This window comes from Leucoraja erinacea, chromosome 11, assembly GCF_028641065.1.
Source record: "Leucoraja erinacea ecotype New England chromosome 11, Leri_hhj_1, whole genome shotgun sequence".
Lineage (NCBI taxonomy): Eukaryota > Metazoa > Chordata > Chondrichthyes > Rajiformes > Rajidae > Leucoraja > Leucoraja erinaceus.
The window spans coordinates 8711225-8729835 of record NC_073387.1 but is presented as its reverse complement, the minus strand read 5'-3'; the positions used below and the strand labels follow the sequence as shown (position 1 = coordinate 8729835).

Genomic DNA, 18611 nt, shown 5'->3' with positions numbered 1-18611 from the left:
TAGAATTTTGCTTACATTGCCTCTTCTCATTCTTACTATGTATGAAAATATAATCCTTCACATTTATCAGCGAGAGATTACATCTGCTTTTCATCCACTTATTTCATCAGCCAGCCTCTATTTCTCGGAAATCTATTTCTACCCTCTTCACCATCCACTAAGCCTCCATGTTTTGTGTCATCTGCACATTCGGATATTGTGGCTTTACACCCAAGTCATTTATATATCTATATATATATATATATTAGTTATGTAGCAGTCCTGGTTCTAATATCAGGAGGCTACATTGTACAATGTCCTTTAATTCAAAAATATTTTTTCCCTCCTACTCTCTGCTTCCACACATTTATTCAATTTGGTGTTTATGTTGCCATATAATCTTTTTTTCTATGTGATTCAACTTTGATGATACTCATTAATATCATCAAATGCCTTTTGGTCTGTATATACCACATCAATTACAATCACCTCATCAACCCTCTGACTAATATGATCAATTAATACTCTCCTAAGTTTGCTAGATACAATTTGCCTTTGACAATTCCATGCTGGCTTTCTCTAATCAATCTATATCTGTTTTAATAACTGCTAATTCGTTCTATATCTAATTCATTGACTGCTAAGTCTGCTGAATTAACTGGCCTGGAGTTGCTGTTTTATCCCAACACCACTTTTTGTACAAGGGTGTTACGTGGGCAATTTTTAAATACTGTACATCTTGCCTCCGACTTCTGCTGATGTATTGGCCTTACTGCTCTCTGTGTTGATCACATCGGAGACTTCCTCTTTCCCCAAGCCCTCCAACCATGATCATTCTTCACCTGATATGTCCAAACTGTCAATCATTGGGTCCTGATCCACTGGGAGAAATTGCTCACCATCTTCAATAACCCCTGCAAAGCGGTAGAACTACTTTTAAAATTCTACTTTCAAAACTTAGAGAAAGTGATAGATTCTCTGTAATCTCCGGAAGGGTCTCAAGGCGAAACATCATCTATTTCTTTTCTCCGGAGATGCTGTCTGACCCGCTGAGTTACTCCAGCTTTTTGTGTCTATCTTCAATCACTGCTACAGCTGGATTGTAGCTGTGGACATTCATGGTGACCAGTAATTAAAGGCCAGGACCTTATTTCTCCAAAAATTGACACAAAAATGCTGGAGTATCTCAGCGGGTCAGGCAGCATCCTTGGAGAACATTGATAAGTGATATTCCGATCGGAACCCTTTTTGAGACATTGTTCCAATGGATTCAGAATTGATACATTATTAAAAGGCAGCAAAACATGAATATTCATTTTTGCACAGAATTATGACGTAAGACGATACAGCAGGTTACCTGTCGGAGAAAGGAGACTGAACAAAGATCATTGTATGCATCAACATTCACATGACTCATAAATTCTTACCCAATTTCCAATCCATTTACCCTAACCCTAATCTTTAACCCACAGACATTCACCTTAATGTTACTAATAAGATTTATATGATGTGACAGAAACTGTCAACATTTTAGACATTATATATTTTACATGCAAGTAGTTCTGCTGCACCACGATAGGTGCATCCTCAACAAACCTTGTGTGAGAGAAAAGTTTTTTTTTAAGACAATGGTGTCAATGGTAAATGAACTAGGGGCTGGACAACTTAAGAGTTTGAATAATAAAGATTATTCCCCAGAGGGTTTTCAAAAATGAATATTTTATTAATAGCTATAAGTTTATGTTTGGTAATGCAATGTAAAAATATTAAAGGCTGCATGTTACATTGTTTAACAGAGTATAATTGTTCAAGTGTTGATAGAAGCTGTTCTATATTTATTTCAATGGCCACCCGCGGTGAAACTGACAGACTGTGTGCTTAAGAAGAAATGGTGTCTGATTACTGCAGGGAGGTTATATAGAAACAATATTTTTTTCCTTTAATTTTTGCATGCTAATTTTCTTTCTGTTCTTAAATATCCAAACTAAACCTTTTAGTGCTTCTCATGATCCCAATCAAAATTGCATTTAACCATTTCAGCCCCAGTAATAAAAAATAGTAGAAGGGTCTTGACCCAAAACGTCACCTGTCCATTTCCTCCAAACGTACTGCCTGACCCGCTGAGATACTCCAGCACTTTGTGTCTATCTTTGGTATAAAGCAGCATCTGCGGTTCTTTTTTATGGCATAATAAAAAAAGTGTTCCTTAATTCATCCATTGTTCCCAATTCTTGGTATGGATATTCACATTGTTGATTCCCAATATTACATTGCATTGGCCCATAAACAGGAGCCAACTTCCTCTTTGATGTCATGTTGTCATGGAACAGATTGTGTAAATGCTGGAATAGATAGGGTTAATGTAGTCATTTTACGCAGAGTAGGGCAATCAAGAAGCAGAGGACATAGTTTTAAGATGAGAGGTAAAAGGATCTGAGGAGCAACTTTTTAAGGGCCTGTCCCATTTTCACGACCTAATTCACGACCTCTGCCAAGTTTGCCCTTGACTCATACTCGCAGCATGGTCGTCATGAGGTTGTACACAGGTTGTGATGATAGTCGTAGGTACTCGTGGCATCAAGCAGGTTGAGGCGTTTCTCTAGCATGATGAAAAATGTCCAAGAGTAAAAAAGGTCGTGAATTAGGTCGTGAAAGTGGGAAAGGGCCTTTAGTTATATTACATACTCACATTATATCTGTATTGTTATGACACAGAAAGTGGCAATTTGGCCCATCGAGTCTATGCTGATTATCAGAGTACAATCATCAATACTATTCCCTTTTATTCCCCAGCAAACTATTTCCTCTCTGATGCCCATGAAGCTTCCCCTCCCAACTCACAATTTGCCATGGTCTTTTGATCTACCAGCGAGCATTTGGGGTGTGGGAGGAAACTGATGCACTCAGAGGAAATCCACGTGTAGTCACAGGGTGAATGTGCAAACCCCATACATACATACAGCACTGGATGTCAGCATCAAACCCAGATCACTGGAGTTGTGAGGCAGCTGTATTGACTGCGCTGTAATTCTGCCGCCCGAAGATTTGTCAATGAAATCGACTTTTCATTTGAGGATGTATTTTGTGAAAGGGAATATCCAGATTGTTTATCTGCATTATAAGTGATACCATCACACCTGAGGGATTAGCACTGATGTTTATAATTAGCACTGATGTTCTTAAGTTCATAGGTTCATAAATGATAGGAGCAGAATTAGGCCATTTGGCCCATCAATTCTACTCCGCCATTCAATCATGGCTGATCTATCTCTCCTTTCTAACCCCATTCTCCGGCCGTCACCCCGTAGCCCCTGACACCTACACTAATCAAGAATCTATCTATCTCTGCCTTAACTTGGCTTGGTCTCGGCAGGCTTCTGTGGCAATGAACTCCACAGATTCACCACCCTTGACTAAAGAAATTCCTCCTCATCTGCTTCCTAAAGGAACACCCTTTCATTCTGAAGCCATAATTCTGGAGGTCCTAGACTCTCCCACTAGTGGAAACATCTTCTCCACACCCACTCTATGCAGGCCTTTCACCAATCAGTAAGTTTCAATAAGGTCCCCCTCATCCTTCTAAACTCCAGCGAGTACAAGCCCAATGCCGTCAAACGCTCATCATATGTTAACCAGGTTAATGTTACCAAGTGTTGGTATGTACAGTATATGAATGCCGTTTAACAAAACTGTATGTTCAACTCTTTCTAGTGCGGGAGAAAAATACTCTCATCATCTTCTATGTTTTTTTTTCCAGGCAACCGCCATATCAGATGGAGGTTAGTATACTGGTTTGGAGACAAGCGATGAACAACATTTGTGGTAGGACCGAGAAATGTGAATGTCATGGTATTTGGGGTTAAAGAAGAAAGATTGTTGAAAACAGGTACAAATGTTCAGGTTTAGAGCACCTCAAACACTGTGGTGACCAATGTTCTGTGATACCACCATAACTCCAAGTCTTTCAGATGGGCTCTGTTATTTTCGCCTGTTCTCAACTCCCGGACTGACAGCAGAGAATCTTTATGCACCCTTTAGACTTTAGAGATACATCCTGGAAACTGGCTCTTCGAACCACTGAGTCCGCACTGACCAGCGATCACCCCATACACTAGCACTATCCTATACACCAAGGACAACGCACAATTTACAGAAGCCAATTAACCTACAACCTTTGCAGTAGGAGTGGGAGGAAACCCGTGGTCACAGGGAGAATGTACAAACTCTGTTCAGACAGCATCCGTGGTCAGGATCGAACCCGGGTCTCTGGTGCTGTAAGGCAGCAACTCTACCATTGTGCCGCCTTTGTTCAGAGAGGCCAGGTTTGCGTAAATACCTGCAAATAGAGCAGAAGCTGAATTTTAGTTATCTTATCCTAACGTAGCCACTGAGCCCGCCCAGGACAACCCTCTTACTCCTTCAACAGGCACCAGGTTATGTGGTGATTCAGATGTTTGGCTGCTGGTGAACCACTGAGAATTTCACTGGAATTTTAACCTAATTAACCATAGCTGATACTCCAGCCCACAAACAGCTGTTGATTTATGATGGCAATTGTCCTGATCACCCATTATATACAGTATTGTTGTAATTCGTATATCGACACTTTTTGACAAAATGTACTTCGTAACTTTGCTCAAAGGTATCTTCATCTGAATTTCATTATTGTGTTTCATTGATCTGAATTCTGCTCCTCGGAAAAAATAAAGTTGAAAATAAAGATCAGGGTTTGAACCTAGTCGATATTTCTGAGATGCACAGTTTAAACGCCACTTTCCTTGTGATCTTTGTAACTTCCCTCATTGATCGTTTATCTGGATGGCATTGTCATTATCTGCTCTCACCCTACAAAGGATATTTCCTTCATCCTACCCCTCCCTCTCTGCAACTTAAGACAAACTTACTTTCCCTTTTTCGCAGTATTGATGTGAGGTCTTCAACCTGAAACTTGTTTCTCCCTCCATAGATGCTGCCTAACCTGCTGCGTGCAACACATCCGTTGTTTTTATTTCAGATTTCCTTATCTGCAATTTGTCAATACCCCATATTTATTCCCACTGCATTGGCCCATAAATAGGAACCAACTTCTTCTTTGGATGTCATGTCATGGAATGGAGAGATGTTATGGAAGAGCTGGGTAAATGCTGGAATGGATAGGGCAAATGCACACTTTTAACCAGAGTAGGGGAGATAAATTTAAGGTGAGAGGAAAGATTTAACAGTAACCCGAGGAGCAATGTTTTCCACATGAAACCTGAGGGTGATGGGTATATGGAACAAGGTGCCAGAGGAAGTAGGAAAGAACTGCAGATGCTGGTTTATATCGAAGGTAGACACAAAATGCTGGAGTAACTCAGCAGGACAGGCGTCATCTCTGTAGACAAGGAATGGGTGACGTTTCAAGGGTCTCGACCCAAAACATCAGCCATTCCTTCTCTCCAAAGATGCTGCTTGTTTCGCTGAGTTACTCCAGCATTTCATGTCTGCCAGAGGAAGTAGTGAGGCAGTTATTATGGTGAAAGTTATAAGGTGCTTGATCAGATAGATAGATATGAAAGGTTTGTAGGGATATGGGCCAAATGCATGCAAATATAATTAGGGTAGGTGAGGCATCTTGGCCAGCAAGGGCAAGTTGAGCCAAAGGGTCTGTTTCTGTGCTGTGTGAGTATGACTCTTGATTAGTACGGGTGTCAGTGGTTATGGGGGGAAGGCAGAAAAACGGGTTAGGAGGGAGAGATAGATCAGCCATGGTTGAATGATGGAGAGGACTTGATGGGCTGAATGGCCTAATTCTGCTCCTATCACTTATGACCTTATGATGACTCTGTGCGTAGCATCACAGCATAGAAAGAGGCCATACTGCAACAACCCATCCATGCCGACCAAGATGTACCATCTAAGTTAATCCCATTATTCTCCCCGTTCCTGATTATTTCACAAATGGGAACATCATCTCCGCAATACACTCCAGTCTCCTTGTATATTTCAATCAACTGACTTCCCACACGTGTAAACTTCAGCACATCCAAATCTAACCTGTCCTATCCTTGCTTAAGTAAGGAGACCAATGCTCTACCTGGAACTCCAGATGTGGTCTCACCAAAACCTCTGACGCAGCCTGTTTGCGGAGAATACAGATGTTTCAGTGTGCACTCCACTTAAGGGATGCAGGGAATACATATAAATAACCATTCAATGGACACAAAAAGCTGGAGCAACTCAGCGGATCAGACAGCATCTCTGGAGAAAAGGAATAGGTGATGTTTCGGGTCGAGACCAAACGTCACCTGTTCCTTTTCTCCAGAGATGCTGTCTGTCCCGCTGAGCTCCTCCAGCTTTTGTGTCTATCTTTGGTTTGAACCAGCATCTGCAGTTCTTTCCAACACAAATGCTGGACTAACTCAGCAGGACCCGCAGCATCTCTGGAGAGAAGGAATGGGTGACACCCGTATTAAGTCAAGATATGTTGTGTATCACAGGGTTTCATTAGTTAAAAGCTGAATCGAGTTCAGACCACTGGCTTACATCTGCCTTTGTGACAGATGTGCATTTAATTCAAACACGGTGCATCCATTGATTCCACACAGTTATTAATGCTGTAACCCTCTCTAGACCTTCTTGCATTTTCATGGCAGCTTTAGACTTTTATGAGTAAGCATTGATTTCACCTCAGTCACAGTTTGATGAAAAAAAAAGTGTTAATAATTTAATTTAATTGATGTATGCACTCTAGCAATTGTAACAAAGACCTGATTTGTTTTCTATTTTACAAATGAACACCAAATAAATTAGTTGAAGCAGAATAATTTGTTGATCTCAGCATATTTACTTCCAATATTTTGACAGTTATGTAAAGATTTGTAAAGGGAAATCCAAAATAATATATTATCTATTCCCATACTCCTAATTAAGTACAAATTTGAAAGTTCAAGGCAGTACATATCAAAATAAATAAGGATAGATCAATGTGTAGGAAGGAACTGCAGATGCTAGTTTACACCATAGATAGACACAAAATGCTGGAATATCTCAGCGGGATGGGCAGCATGGAGAGAAGGTATGAGTGACTTTTCTGGTTGAGGCCCGGACAGTTCAATGTTTGTTTTGGATGTTAAAAAAAATCAAAAATAATAATCTGTGCCATGTCAGCCAAAGTCATTGCTTCAAAGTCAGGTCCAGTGCCATTACTTCAGAATCAAGTCTTTAAATTGACTTGAAGCGATCTCCTGGTTGCCAAACACTTTAACTCCCCTTCCCATTCCCACACTGACCTTTCTGCCCTGGGCCTCCTCCACTGTCAGAGTGAGGCCACACTAAAATTGGAGGAACAACACCTCATATTTTATTTGGGCAGCTTACAATCCAGCGGTATGAATATCGATTTCTAAAACCGCAAGTAACCCTTGCTTACCCTCGCTCATACAATGGAGTTTGGCTCAACTGTAAACAAGAAAGTGTTGGCACAGGTGGGCTTTAGGAGTGGCTATTTGAAAGGAGTATATCCACATGTATGAATTGTTGTCACAATTCCTTGATAAAGAACATGGGTGTACAGGGCAGTGCTGAGTTATATCATCCAGTTTGAAACCAAAGGAATTAATTTAACCATTACTTTGCACAAACTCAATCTTGCATCACCAACAAGCAACCTACCATTTACCTCATTGGAGAACCGCATACTCTCTTTAATCACACTTTACACAAGTTTATCTTTCACTAAATGTGATTCCCTTTATCCTATATCTGTGCACTGGGACCAGCTTGATTGTAATCCACTGACTGGATAGCATGCAACAAAAATGCTTTTCACTCTACCTTGGTACACGTGACGATAATGAACTAAACAAAACTATTATGGCCACATGCAAACTTATAAAATATCATATTCCACTTGGGTAGCTTAGAGCCCAATGGTATGAATTCTCTAATTTTAGGTAAGTAAAATTTCCCTTTCCTGCTTCTTCCCCTACGCTCCCCTTTCTTTTCCCCCACTCTCTCTCCTGTGCCCCATCTGACCTCCCCTTCCCCTTCCCCTTCCCCTTCCCCCCTTCCACCTACATTCTTTCCTCTAGCTTCACAATTTGCAACACTTCAATCCTTTTGTCTCACACCTATCTTTTCATCTCTGGGTTTTGTCCAATCATCTGCCTGTTAAAAACCCACCTCACCTGTATCCACCTATTACTTGCCAAGCTTTGTCCTGCCCCATCTCTTCCAACTTTCCTCCTCTCCCCAGCCCCCCCCCCTCTCCCCCCCCCTCCCCCCACCCTCCCCCAACTGCTCCACCTCCCACAATCAGTTTGTAGTCGATCCAGACCCTAAACGTCACCTATCCATGTTCTCCTGAGATGCTGCCTCACCCAATGAGTTACTCCAGCACTTTGTGCCTTTTTGTTTTACATTACTAAGAATCTGCTTGATAAACAGATACTGAGGTACACCTCAGCACACAACACATTTTCTTCCTTAACCTAAGTTGATATGCAAAGGCAAATTTTACCTACGGCAAGAGTTTATTTCCAGTATATTATTTTCAACTAAGTTCAAAATGTGGCATTTAATCTCAAATTTATCTGAATTACGAGTCCATTAACAAACCCACTTCACCACCAAACATTTCGTTGGGAGGTGGTTAGAAACTGTTGAAATGGGGTCGGGTTGAGTAACCATGTTTGTCTAGAATTTCTCTACTGATTTGGATTTTTTTTTAGGTGTGGTTCAAGTGAAGGTTTGAGAGGAAGTAGATTCAACAGTTTCAGTGTGAATAGGATGTTTAAGTTCAGATGTTTACTTTCTAAATGCAATCACCATATATAAATTCTCATTATGTGCCGTTAATTGGTCTCAGCACTTTTATCTAGACACGATTTTCCACTAAAAGTTGCTGTCTAGCAGCAGTTTCCCATCAATGATATGATGTTATCTACATGCACTAGTTAAATTGCAAATGCTTTAGATACATCCCTGTAATGAGCATAAAATGAATTCACCTTTGTATGTTTCATTAACATTCAGGGTCCATTAATATCCTGAAGGAAGGAAACCTGCTTTGATTTTAATCATGAATCTGTTTACCCTTCAGAACAAAGTAATATAATATAATATAATATTCATCTTAGTTTATCGTTGTCACTGAGGGGCAATGGAACGCTTTGTTTGCATGCATTTGGTAAAATATATCATACATTGTGATGGATATTCACTAGAAAGGTAATGCAACGGTGGTAATGCAGGATTTCAATATGCAGGTGACAGGGAAAATCTGTTTAGTACTGGGTCCCAAGAGAGAGAATTGGTAGAGTGCCTACAAGATGGATTCTTAGAGCTGCTTGCAGTTGAGCCTTTCAGGGAAAAGGAAATTCTGGATTTAGTTTTGTGTAATGAACTGGATTTGATATGAGAGCTTAAGGTAAAGTAATTTCTATCAGGTAGTGACAATAATGTCATGAAATTCAACTTGCATTTTGAGAGGGAAAAGATAAAATTGGATGTGCTGGTATTACAGCTGAGCAAAGGGGAATACAGAGGCATGAGGGTGGATCTGGCTAAGGTTGACTGGAAAGGGACCCTAGCAGGAATGGCAGTGGAACAGCAGTGGCAGAAATGTCTGGAAATAATTTGGATTTTGAGAATAATTAGGAATACATAATGAGGAATGAATGATCTTTCCATTCCAAAGAAAAATAAAGATTCGAGGGATAGATTGAAGTGACTGTGGCTGACAAGGAAAGTCAAAGACAGCATAAAACATAAAGAGAAGGCATATAATATTGCAAAGATTATTGTGAAATTAGAGGGTTGGGAAGCTTTTAAAAAAACAACAGAAGGTAACTAAAAAGGCAATAACGAGGATAAAAGATGAAATATGAAAGTAAGCTAGCCAATAATATAAAAGAGGATAACAAAGGTTCCTTCAGATAAATAAAGAGTAAGAAAGAGGCAAGAGTGGACATTGGACCGTTTGAAATTGATGCTGGAGAAGTGATAATGGGGAATGAAGAAATGGCAGAGGAATTTAATAGGGTTTTTTGCATCAGTCTTCACAGTGGAATACATCAGCAACATGCCTGAAATTCAAGTGCTGAGGCCGCTACTCTTCACGCTGTATATTAATGATTTGGATGAGGGAATTGAAGGCATTGTAGCTAAGCTTGCAGATGATATGACGATATGTGGAGGGGCAGGTGGTATAGAGAAAGCAGGGACTCAGCAGAAGGATTTGGACAGGTTGGGAGAGTGGGCAAAGAAGTGGCAGATGTACAAAGTGTGGAGTCATGTATTTTGGTCATAGTAATATAGGCGTAGACTGTTTTCTAAATGTGGATAGAATTCTAAAATCGGAAGTACAAAGGGACTTAGGAGTGCCCGTGCCGGATTCCCAAAACGTTAATTTGCAAGTCAAATCGGTAGAAAGGAAGGCAAACTAAATGCTAGCATTTTTTTTGAGAGGACTAGAATATAAAAAAAGGTGATGTATTGTTGAGGCTTTATCAGGCACTGGTCAGACCGCATTTGGAGTATTGTGAGCAGTATTGGGCCCCATATCTAAGGAAAGGTGCTGGCGTTGGAGGGTTTCCAGAGGTGGTTTACGAGAAAGATCCCAGGAATAATTGGGTTAACATATGGTGAGCGTTTGATGGCACTGGGTTTGTACTCACTGGACCTCATTGAATCTCGCCAAATAGTGAAAGGCCTGGATAGAGTGAATGTTGAGAGGGTGTTTCCACTAGTGGGAGAGTCTAGAACCAGAGGTCATAGCCTCAGAATAAAAGGACGTACCTTTAGAAAGCAGATGAGAAGGAATTTCTTTAGTCAGTGGGTGGTGAATCTGTGGAATTATTTGCCACAGAAGGCTGCGGAGGCCAAGTCAATGGATATTTTTTAAGGTGGAGATTGATAGGTTAGTACGGGTGTCCGGGGTTATGGGGAGGAGGCAGGAGAATGGAATTGAGAAGGAAAGATGGATCAGCCATGATTGAATGGCGGTGTAGACTTGATGGGGCAAATGGCCTGATTCTGCTCCTATAGCTTATGAACTTCCACATGCAACTCGAAAGGCTGACCGCTGAGCTTTGTTTTCTTGCACAGCAACAGAAGCAAACCTCGGTTCAAAAGCTTCTTGTTAATTAAGTTGAGCTTCTGGTCATTGCACTTTGCCCATCATCTTGACATTACAAGAGATACAATAATGACCATGATGACTGTATGACCATAGAGACAAGGAACTGCAGATGCTGGTTTACACAAACGGACACAAAGTGATGGAATAACTCAACAGATGCGGCAGCATCTCTGGAGAACAAGGGTAGGCGATGTTTCAGGTTAGACTGATTTTAGGGTGAGGGAAAAAAGTCAGAAGAGGGGAGGGGAATGGCAAAGTGTGACAATAATAACAGGACAGGGGGTCGATAGGGAGATGGTTGGTACAAAGGCCAGAGAGAAAAAGCAGAAGATGTGAGACAAAAGGATTGAAGAGTCGCAAATTGTGAAGCCAAAGGAAGGAATGTTTTTATCTCTGGACTTTGTTCCCACCATCTACCTACCAACCTCCCCTCACCAGTGAGTGCATGTTACCTGTCATGCTTTGCCCTGCCTCGCCTCGGTCCCAGGCTTCTTCCCCCTACCTGAAAAAAAAATGTGTCTGAAGAATGTTGTCGTTCTCCAGCGATGCTGCCTGGCCCGCTGAGTTACTCCAGTCGGCTGACAAGGAAAGTCAAAGACAGCATAAAACATAAAGAGAAGGCATATAATATTGCAAAGATTAGTGTGAAATTAGAGGGTTGGGAAGATTTAAAAAAAACAACAGAAGGTAACTAAAAAGGCAATACGAGGATAAAAGATGAAATATGAAAGTATTTTGATAAAAACATTCCTTCCTTTGGCTTCACAATTTGCGACTCTTCAATCCTTTTGTCTCACATCTTCAGCTTTTTCTCTCTGGCCTTTGTACCAACCATCTCCCTATCGACCCCCTGTCCTGTTATTATTGTCACACTTTGCCATTGAGTATAGAAGTTGGGATGTAATGTTAAAATTGTACAAGGCATTGGTGAGGCCAATTCTGGAGTATGGTGTACAGTTTTGGTCGCCTAATTATAGGAAGGATGTCAACAAAATAGAGAGAGTACAGAGGAGGATTTACTAGAATGTTGCCTGGGTTTCAGCAACTAAGTTACAGAGAAAGGTTGAACAAGTTAGGGCTTTATTCTTTGGAGCGCAGAAGGTTAAGGGGGGACTTGATAGAGGTTTTTAAAATGATGAGAGGGATAGACAGAGTTGACGTGGAAAAGCTTTTCCCACTGAGAGTAGGGAAGATTCAAACAAGGGGACATGACATGAGAATTAAGGGACTGAAGTTTAGGGGTAATATGAGAGTGGTAGCTGTGTGGAATGAGCTTCCAGTGGAAGTGGTGGAGGCAGGTTCATTGGTATCATTTAAAAATAAATTGGATAGGCATATGGATGAGAAGGGAATGGAGGGTTATGGTATGAGTGCAGGCAGGTGGGACTAAGGGAAAAAAAGTTGTTCGGCACGGACTTGTAGGGCCGGGATGGCCTGTTTCCGTGCTGTTATTGTTATATGGTTATATGGTTATATGGTTATTTTATGAATATGACCCTCTGGTTCCAAGAACTGACAAAATAAACCACAAGATCCACACTAATCTTATCAAGATTGTGAGGAAGCCCACATTAATCTAATCAAGTCACGCCATCCACTTGGCCCGGGCAGTGTAGTTTAAAAATATCGCCTACAGATGATGTCAATTAGTAGAACAACAGTGTGATGGCGAGTAGACTCTGAGCGTGGTCACACGTTATGGAAAAAAAGACACAAAATCCAAAAAAATAGATATAAAGTGCCGGAGGTACATAGCAGGTTAGGCAGCGTCTCTTTGGAGAAAATGTGTGGGTAGCAATTGCAGATGCTGGATCACACCGAAGGTAGAAATTTCACTGAGTTACTCCAGCTTTTTGTGTCATCTCTTTGGAGAACATGGATAGGCAGCATTTCTGGGTGGGACCCTTTACCACACTGATTGTAGTAGGGAAGAGAAAGCTGGTAGAGAGGTGCTAGGATGGGTCAAAGTCAGGCATGTGATAGGTTGTTATAGATGAGCGTGGTTTTTGGTTGCCAGACGGTTAGACGAAGGCCAGAAAAGGAAGACAAAATGTGTGAGATATAAATAAGGACAAGGTTGCGTGAAATGTGAAGCCAGAAGAAGGAATATAGGGGGGAGGGTGGAGGGTGGGGGTGGGGGGAATGAGAGCACATCCAGTTTGGGCACAGAGATGAGAATGGGGAAAAAAGGGGTAGGGGGGAGGAGGAGTGTTTCTGGGTTAGTTACCTAAAATTGGAGAATTCTATGTATTAAATATTAATATGAATGTATTGCGTTTTTGTGTTTTGGAAATCCTTTGTAAATAACAACTCGCGTAGAAAGTAATCATTAGAATTAAATGTGCCTCATTAGAAAATGGAATTGTGTTTGAACTGCTTTGCTTACTGAAACTATCTCCTGCTTGACTGGGACAGTGTCTCATTGCTCGAAATTTTGATTATTGACAGCTGAACCTATTCAGAAAAGGACCAATGGAGCAAAGTAAATTAACCTTTGAAATGCAGGTAGATAAATTATTCTCTCTCTGAAGTGAGGGTACTTATAGATACATAACAGATAGGGCTTAACATCTTGGCTTAAACTTAGGACCATAGAATGGATACACTCATGTCACACACAGGCACAGCAGGTTGTGAAGAGGAAAATAACTAGAGTGTAGAATGCAGGGTTACAGCAGTACAATGTTACCGCTATGAGGGAATTGCAGGGTAAAAAATTACGGGCCACATTGAGGTTGGTTGGGAGATCAGGTGATGACCCGAGTTTTGTAAATCGTCTGAGAACAGTATGGAAGACATTATTCATGAATATGATGGGACCTGCTTTCAAGCTTTTATACCTTTGGCCCGATGGGAGAGGGGGAGACAGGGGAATGACTGGAGCGTAGATGGGCCTTGATTATGTTGACTGCTTTCCTGAGACAGTGTGAGGTAAATGGTGGGGAGATCGGTTTGCAAGATGCACTGGGTTACGCACACAACTCTTTACAATTTTTGTGATCGTAGGCAGAGCATTTGCCAGACCAAGCTGTACTTCATCCTAATATGGGGCACAGCAGGACCTTGATTGGTTGGGCATGTGTGCTGAGGAATGGTTAATGGAGTTTAATGCAGATAAGTGTGAGATGTTGTATTTTGGGTCAGGACCTTGACACTGATTGTCAGGGCGCGGGGGAGTGTTCTAGAGCAGAGGGATCTAGGAGTGCAGGTACATAGATCCTTGCAAATTGTGTCACAGGAGGATAGAATGGTCAAGAAGGCTTTTGGCACATTGTCCTTCGTCAGTCAGGGTACTGAGAATAGAAGTTGGGATGTTTTATTGCTGTATCATTATTGTTTTGGTCACCCTGCTGTAGGAAAGATTGTTCAGCTGGGAAAAAAAATGCAGTGAAGATTTACAAGGACGTTGCCAGGACTTGGAGGTTGAGCTATAAGTAGAGACTGGGCAGGCTTTGACATTATTCTTTGACCTGCAGGACGATAAGAGGTAATCTTATGATGGTGTATAAGATCGATAGGGTAGATGGGAACTGGATAGGGCCCTTAAAGATAGCGGAGTCAGAAGATATGGGGAGAAGGCAGGAACGGGGTACTGATAGGGGATGATCAGCCATGATCACATTAAATGGTGGTGCTGGCTCGAAGAGCCAAATGGCCTACTCCTGCACCTACTGTCTATTGATGCACAGATACTTTTACCCAGTGTAGGAGAATCAAGAACCAGAGGACATGGGTTTAATGTAAGAGGGAAGGATTTAATAGGGACCTGGCAACAACTTTATTACACATTGGGTGGGAGGTATATGGAAAAAGCTGCCAGAGGAGGTAGTAGAGACAGATACTATAACAACATTTAAAAGTCATGTGTACAGGTACCTGGAAGGGAAAAGTTTTTATCTGAGATGTGGACTAAACGTGGGCAGGTGGGATGAGTGTAGATGGGGCGTCTTGGTCGGCAAGGGTAAGTTGGGCCAAAGGGCATATTTCTATGCTGTATGAATGTATGACTCTATGGTGAAACTGTAGAAATTGTTGAGAGTCTTTGGAGAAGTGCCAAATGTTCTTAGTCTTCTGAGGAAGTAGAAATGTTGTGCAACATAGGCAGTTGATTTAGGTATAGGAGGGAACGGCAGATGTTGGATTACACCAAAGATAGACACAAACTGCTGGAGTAACCCAGCGGCGCAGGCAGCATCTCTGGAGAGAAGGAATAGGTGACGTTTCGGGTGGAGACCCTTCTACAGACTGAGAGTCGGGAAGACACAGAGGTATCAGTTGATTTAAGGTACACAAAAATGCTGGAGAAACTCAGCGGGTGCAGCAGCATCTATGCAGCGAAGGAAATAAGCAACGTTTTGGGCCGAAACCCTTCTCCAGACTGATAAGGGGTGGCGAGGAGAAGGAAGGAAAAAGGAGGAGGAGGAGCCCGAGGGCTGAGGGATGGGAGGAGACAGCCCGAGGGCTGAGGAAGGGGAGGAGACAGCAAGGGCTAACAAAATTGGGAAAATTCAATGTTCATGCCCGCAGGATGCAGACTCCCCAAGCGGAATACGAGGTGCTGTTCCTCCAATTTCCGGTGTTGCTCACTCTGGCCATGGAGGAGACCCAGGACAGAGAGGTCGGACGGGGAATTGGAGGGGGAGTTGAAGTGCTGAGCCACCGGGAGGTCAGGTAGGTTCTTGCGGACCGAGCGGAGGTGTTCGGCGAAATGATCGCCCAACCTCCGCTTAGTCTCACCGATGTAGATCAGCTGACATCTAGAGCAGCGGATGCAGTAGATGAGGTTGGAGGAGATACAGGTGAACCTCTGTCGCACCTGGAACAACTCAGTTGATTTAATTCCTTTGATTTCATATTGGATGAAATGGCCCGACACTGTTCTGCATTCCTTTTTGTTTTGTCGTCCACAAGGAGCTGATTGTGAATTTTCACTATAGCATTCAGTTCAAACATGGAGATAGTGTTCAAGAAGGAACTGCAGATGCAGGAAGATCGAAGGTACACAAAATTGCTGGAGAAACTCAGCGGGTGCAGCGGCATCTATGGAGCGCCATAGATGCTGCTGCACCCGCTGAGTTTCTCCAGCAATTTTGTGTACCTTCAAACATGGAGATACCCCAGATTCAAACAGTCTGCCCCCTTCTGGTTGACAGCTGAATGACAGGCACTCATTCTGCATTGTGCTCAGCAAATGTAAGGAAGTAAACTTTTCAAAGAAAGATAGCAAGTGAGATACTTTCTGTTGGCAGAGCTTCTTACGACCCTGCCAACATGACAATGTTAGTCTGTGTGGATGGGGGAGCAAGGTGGGTAAGGGAGGAGCTGCCATAATGGTCAGGCTCTTGTTTAGAGGCTTTAAACTGGCATGGTATAGCTAATTCAGGTTCCAGGCAGTACTTATTTATTTCCATAAAATATAACCATATAACCATATAACAATTACAACATGGAAACAGGCCATCTCGACCCTTCTAGTCCATGCCGAACACGTATTCTCCCCTGGTCCCATCTACCTGCACTCAGACCATAACCTTCCATTCCTTTCCCGTCCATATAACTATCCAATTTATTTTTAAATGATAAAATCAAACCTGCCTCCACCACCTTCACTGGAAGCTCATTCCACACAGCTACCACTCTCTGTGTAAAGAAGTTCCCCCTCATGTTACCCCTAAACTTATGTCCCTTAATTCTCAAGTCATGTCGTCTTGTTTGAATCTTCCCTACTCTCAGTGGGAAAAGCTTATCCACGTCAACTCTGTCTATCCCTCTCATAATTTGAAAGACCTCTATCAAGTCCCCCCTTAACCTTCTGCGCTCCAAAGAATAAAGACTTAACTTGTTCAACCTTTCTCTGTAACTTAGTTGCTGAAACCCAGGCAACATTCTAGTAAATCTCCTCTGTACTCTCTCTATTTTGTTGACATCCTCCCTATAATTAGGCGACCAAAATTGTACCCCATACTCCAGAATTGGCCTCACCAATGCCTTGTACAATTTTAACATTACATCCCAACTTCTATACTCAATGCTCTGATTTATAAAGGCCAGCACACCAAAAGCTTTCTTTACCACCCTATCTACATGAGATTCCACCTTCAGCTCACTTATTCCTAGATCCCTCTGTTCAACTGCATTCCTCAATTCCCTACCATTTACCATGCACGTCCTATTTTGATTTGTCCTGCCAAGATGTAGAACCTCACACTTATCAGCATTAAACTCCATCTGCCATCTTTCAGCCTACTCTTCCAACTGGCATAAATCTTTCTGTAGACTTTGAAAATCTACTTCATATGTCATTTTCCAAAGCCTTACTGTCAATGTGGTCTTATGCTAGGGAGGAATAGTAATCTTCATGATTTTCCCCAATCCTGTGACATCCGACCTTTTCAATCCCTCTGCAAGTTGCTGGCACAGGTGCAAGAACAATGAAAACCTTCAACGCATGAGTATGTGTAGGAAGGAACTGCAGATGCTGGTTTACACCGAAGATAGAAAGAAAGTGCTAGAGTAACTCAGCTGGACGAATTGACCAGGTAGTTACGGAGGGAGCGGTCTCTGTGGAAAGCAGACAGGGGATGAGATGGGAAGATGTAGGCCAGTGGTGGGATCCCGTTCGAGGTGGCAAAAATGTTGGAGGATTATTTGATGTATGTGACGGCTGGTAGGGTGGAAGGTGAGGACAAGGGGGATTCTGCCCTTGTTACAAGTGGGGGGGATGGGGAGTGAGAGTAGAGTTACAGGGTATAGAATAGACCCTGGTGAGAGCCTCATCTATAGTAGTAGAGGGGAACCCCCGTTCTCTGAAGAATGAGGACATCTCCGATGCCCTGGTTTGGAACACCTTATCCTGCGTGCAGATGCAGCGTAGCTGGAGAAATAGGGCATAGGGGATGGAGTCTTTACAGGAATCAGGGTGGGAAGAAGTGCAGTCCAGATAGCCATGGGAGTCAGTGGGTTTATAGTAGATGTCGGTCAGTAGTCTATCACCTGCGATGGAGATAGTAAGGTCTAGAAATGGTAGGGAAATGTCGGAAATGGTCCAGGTGTATTTGAGTGCAGGATGGAAGTTAGTGGTGAAATGGATGAAGTCAGTGAGTTGTGTGTGGGTGCAGGAGGTGGCACCACTGTAGTCGCCGATGTAGTGGAGGTAGAGTTTGGGTTGGGGCCATGGTACGTCTTGAACAAGGATTGTTCGACGTACCCTACAAAGAGACAGGCATAGCTTGGGCCTGTGCATGTGCCCATAGCTACGCCTTGTATTTGGAGGAAATGGGAGGAGTCAAACGAAAAGTTGTTAAGGGTAAGGACCAACTTCGCTATGCAGAGGAGAGTATCTGTAGACGGGGATTGGTTGGTTCTGCGGTTGAGGAAGAAACGGAGGACTTTAAGACCCTCCTGGTGGGGGATGGAGGTGTAGAGTTACTGGACATCCATGGTGAAGATGAGGGAATGGGGGCCTGGAAAACTGAAGTTATGGAGTAGATGAAGAGCGTGTGAGGTGTCT

The 18611-nt window shown here is 42.4% G+C and overlaps 1 protein-coding gene across 1 annotated transcript in view; it reads left to right on the top strand.

Moving 5' to 3' along the window:
- Positions 1-3148: 3148 nt before the first annotated feature.
- LOC129701443 (regulator of G-protein signaling 14-like) overlaps positions 3149-18611 on the top strand; it is a 78976-nt gene continuing 63513 nt past the window's right edge. The window contains exon 1 of the mRNA XM_055642620.1: positions 3149-3758. Within this exon, the coding sequence (XP_055498595.1) occupies positions 3653-3758 (106 nt within the window). The 5' untranslated portion in view covers positions 3149-3652. The remainder of the gene's footprint in view (positions 3759-18611) is intronic.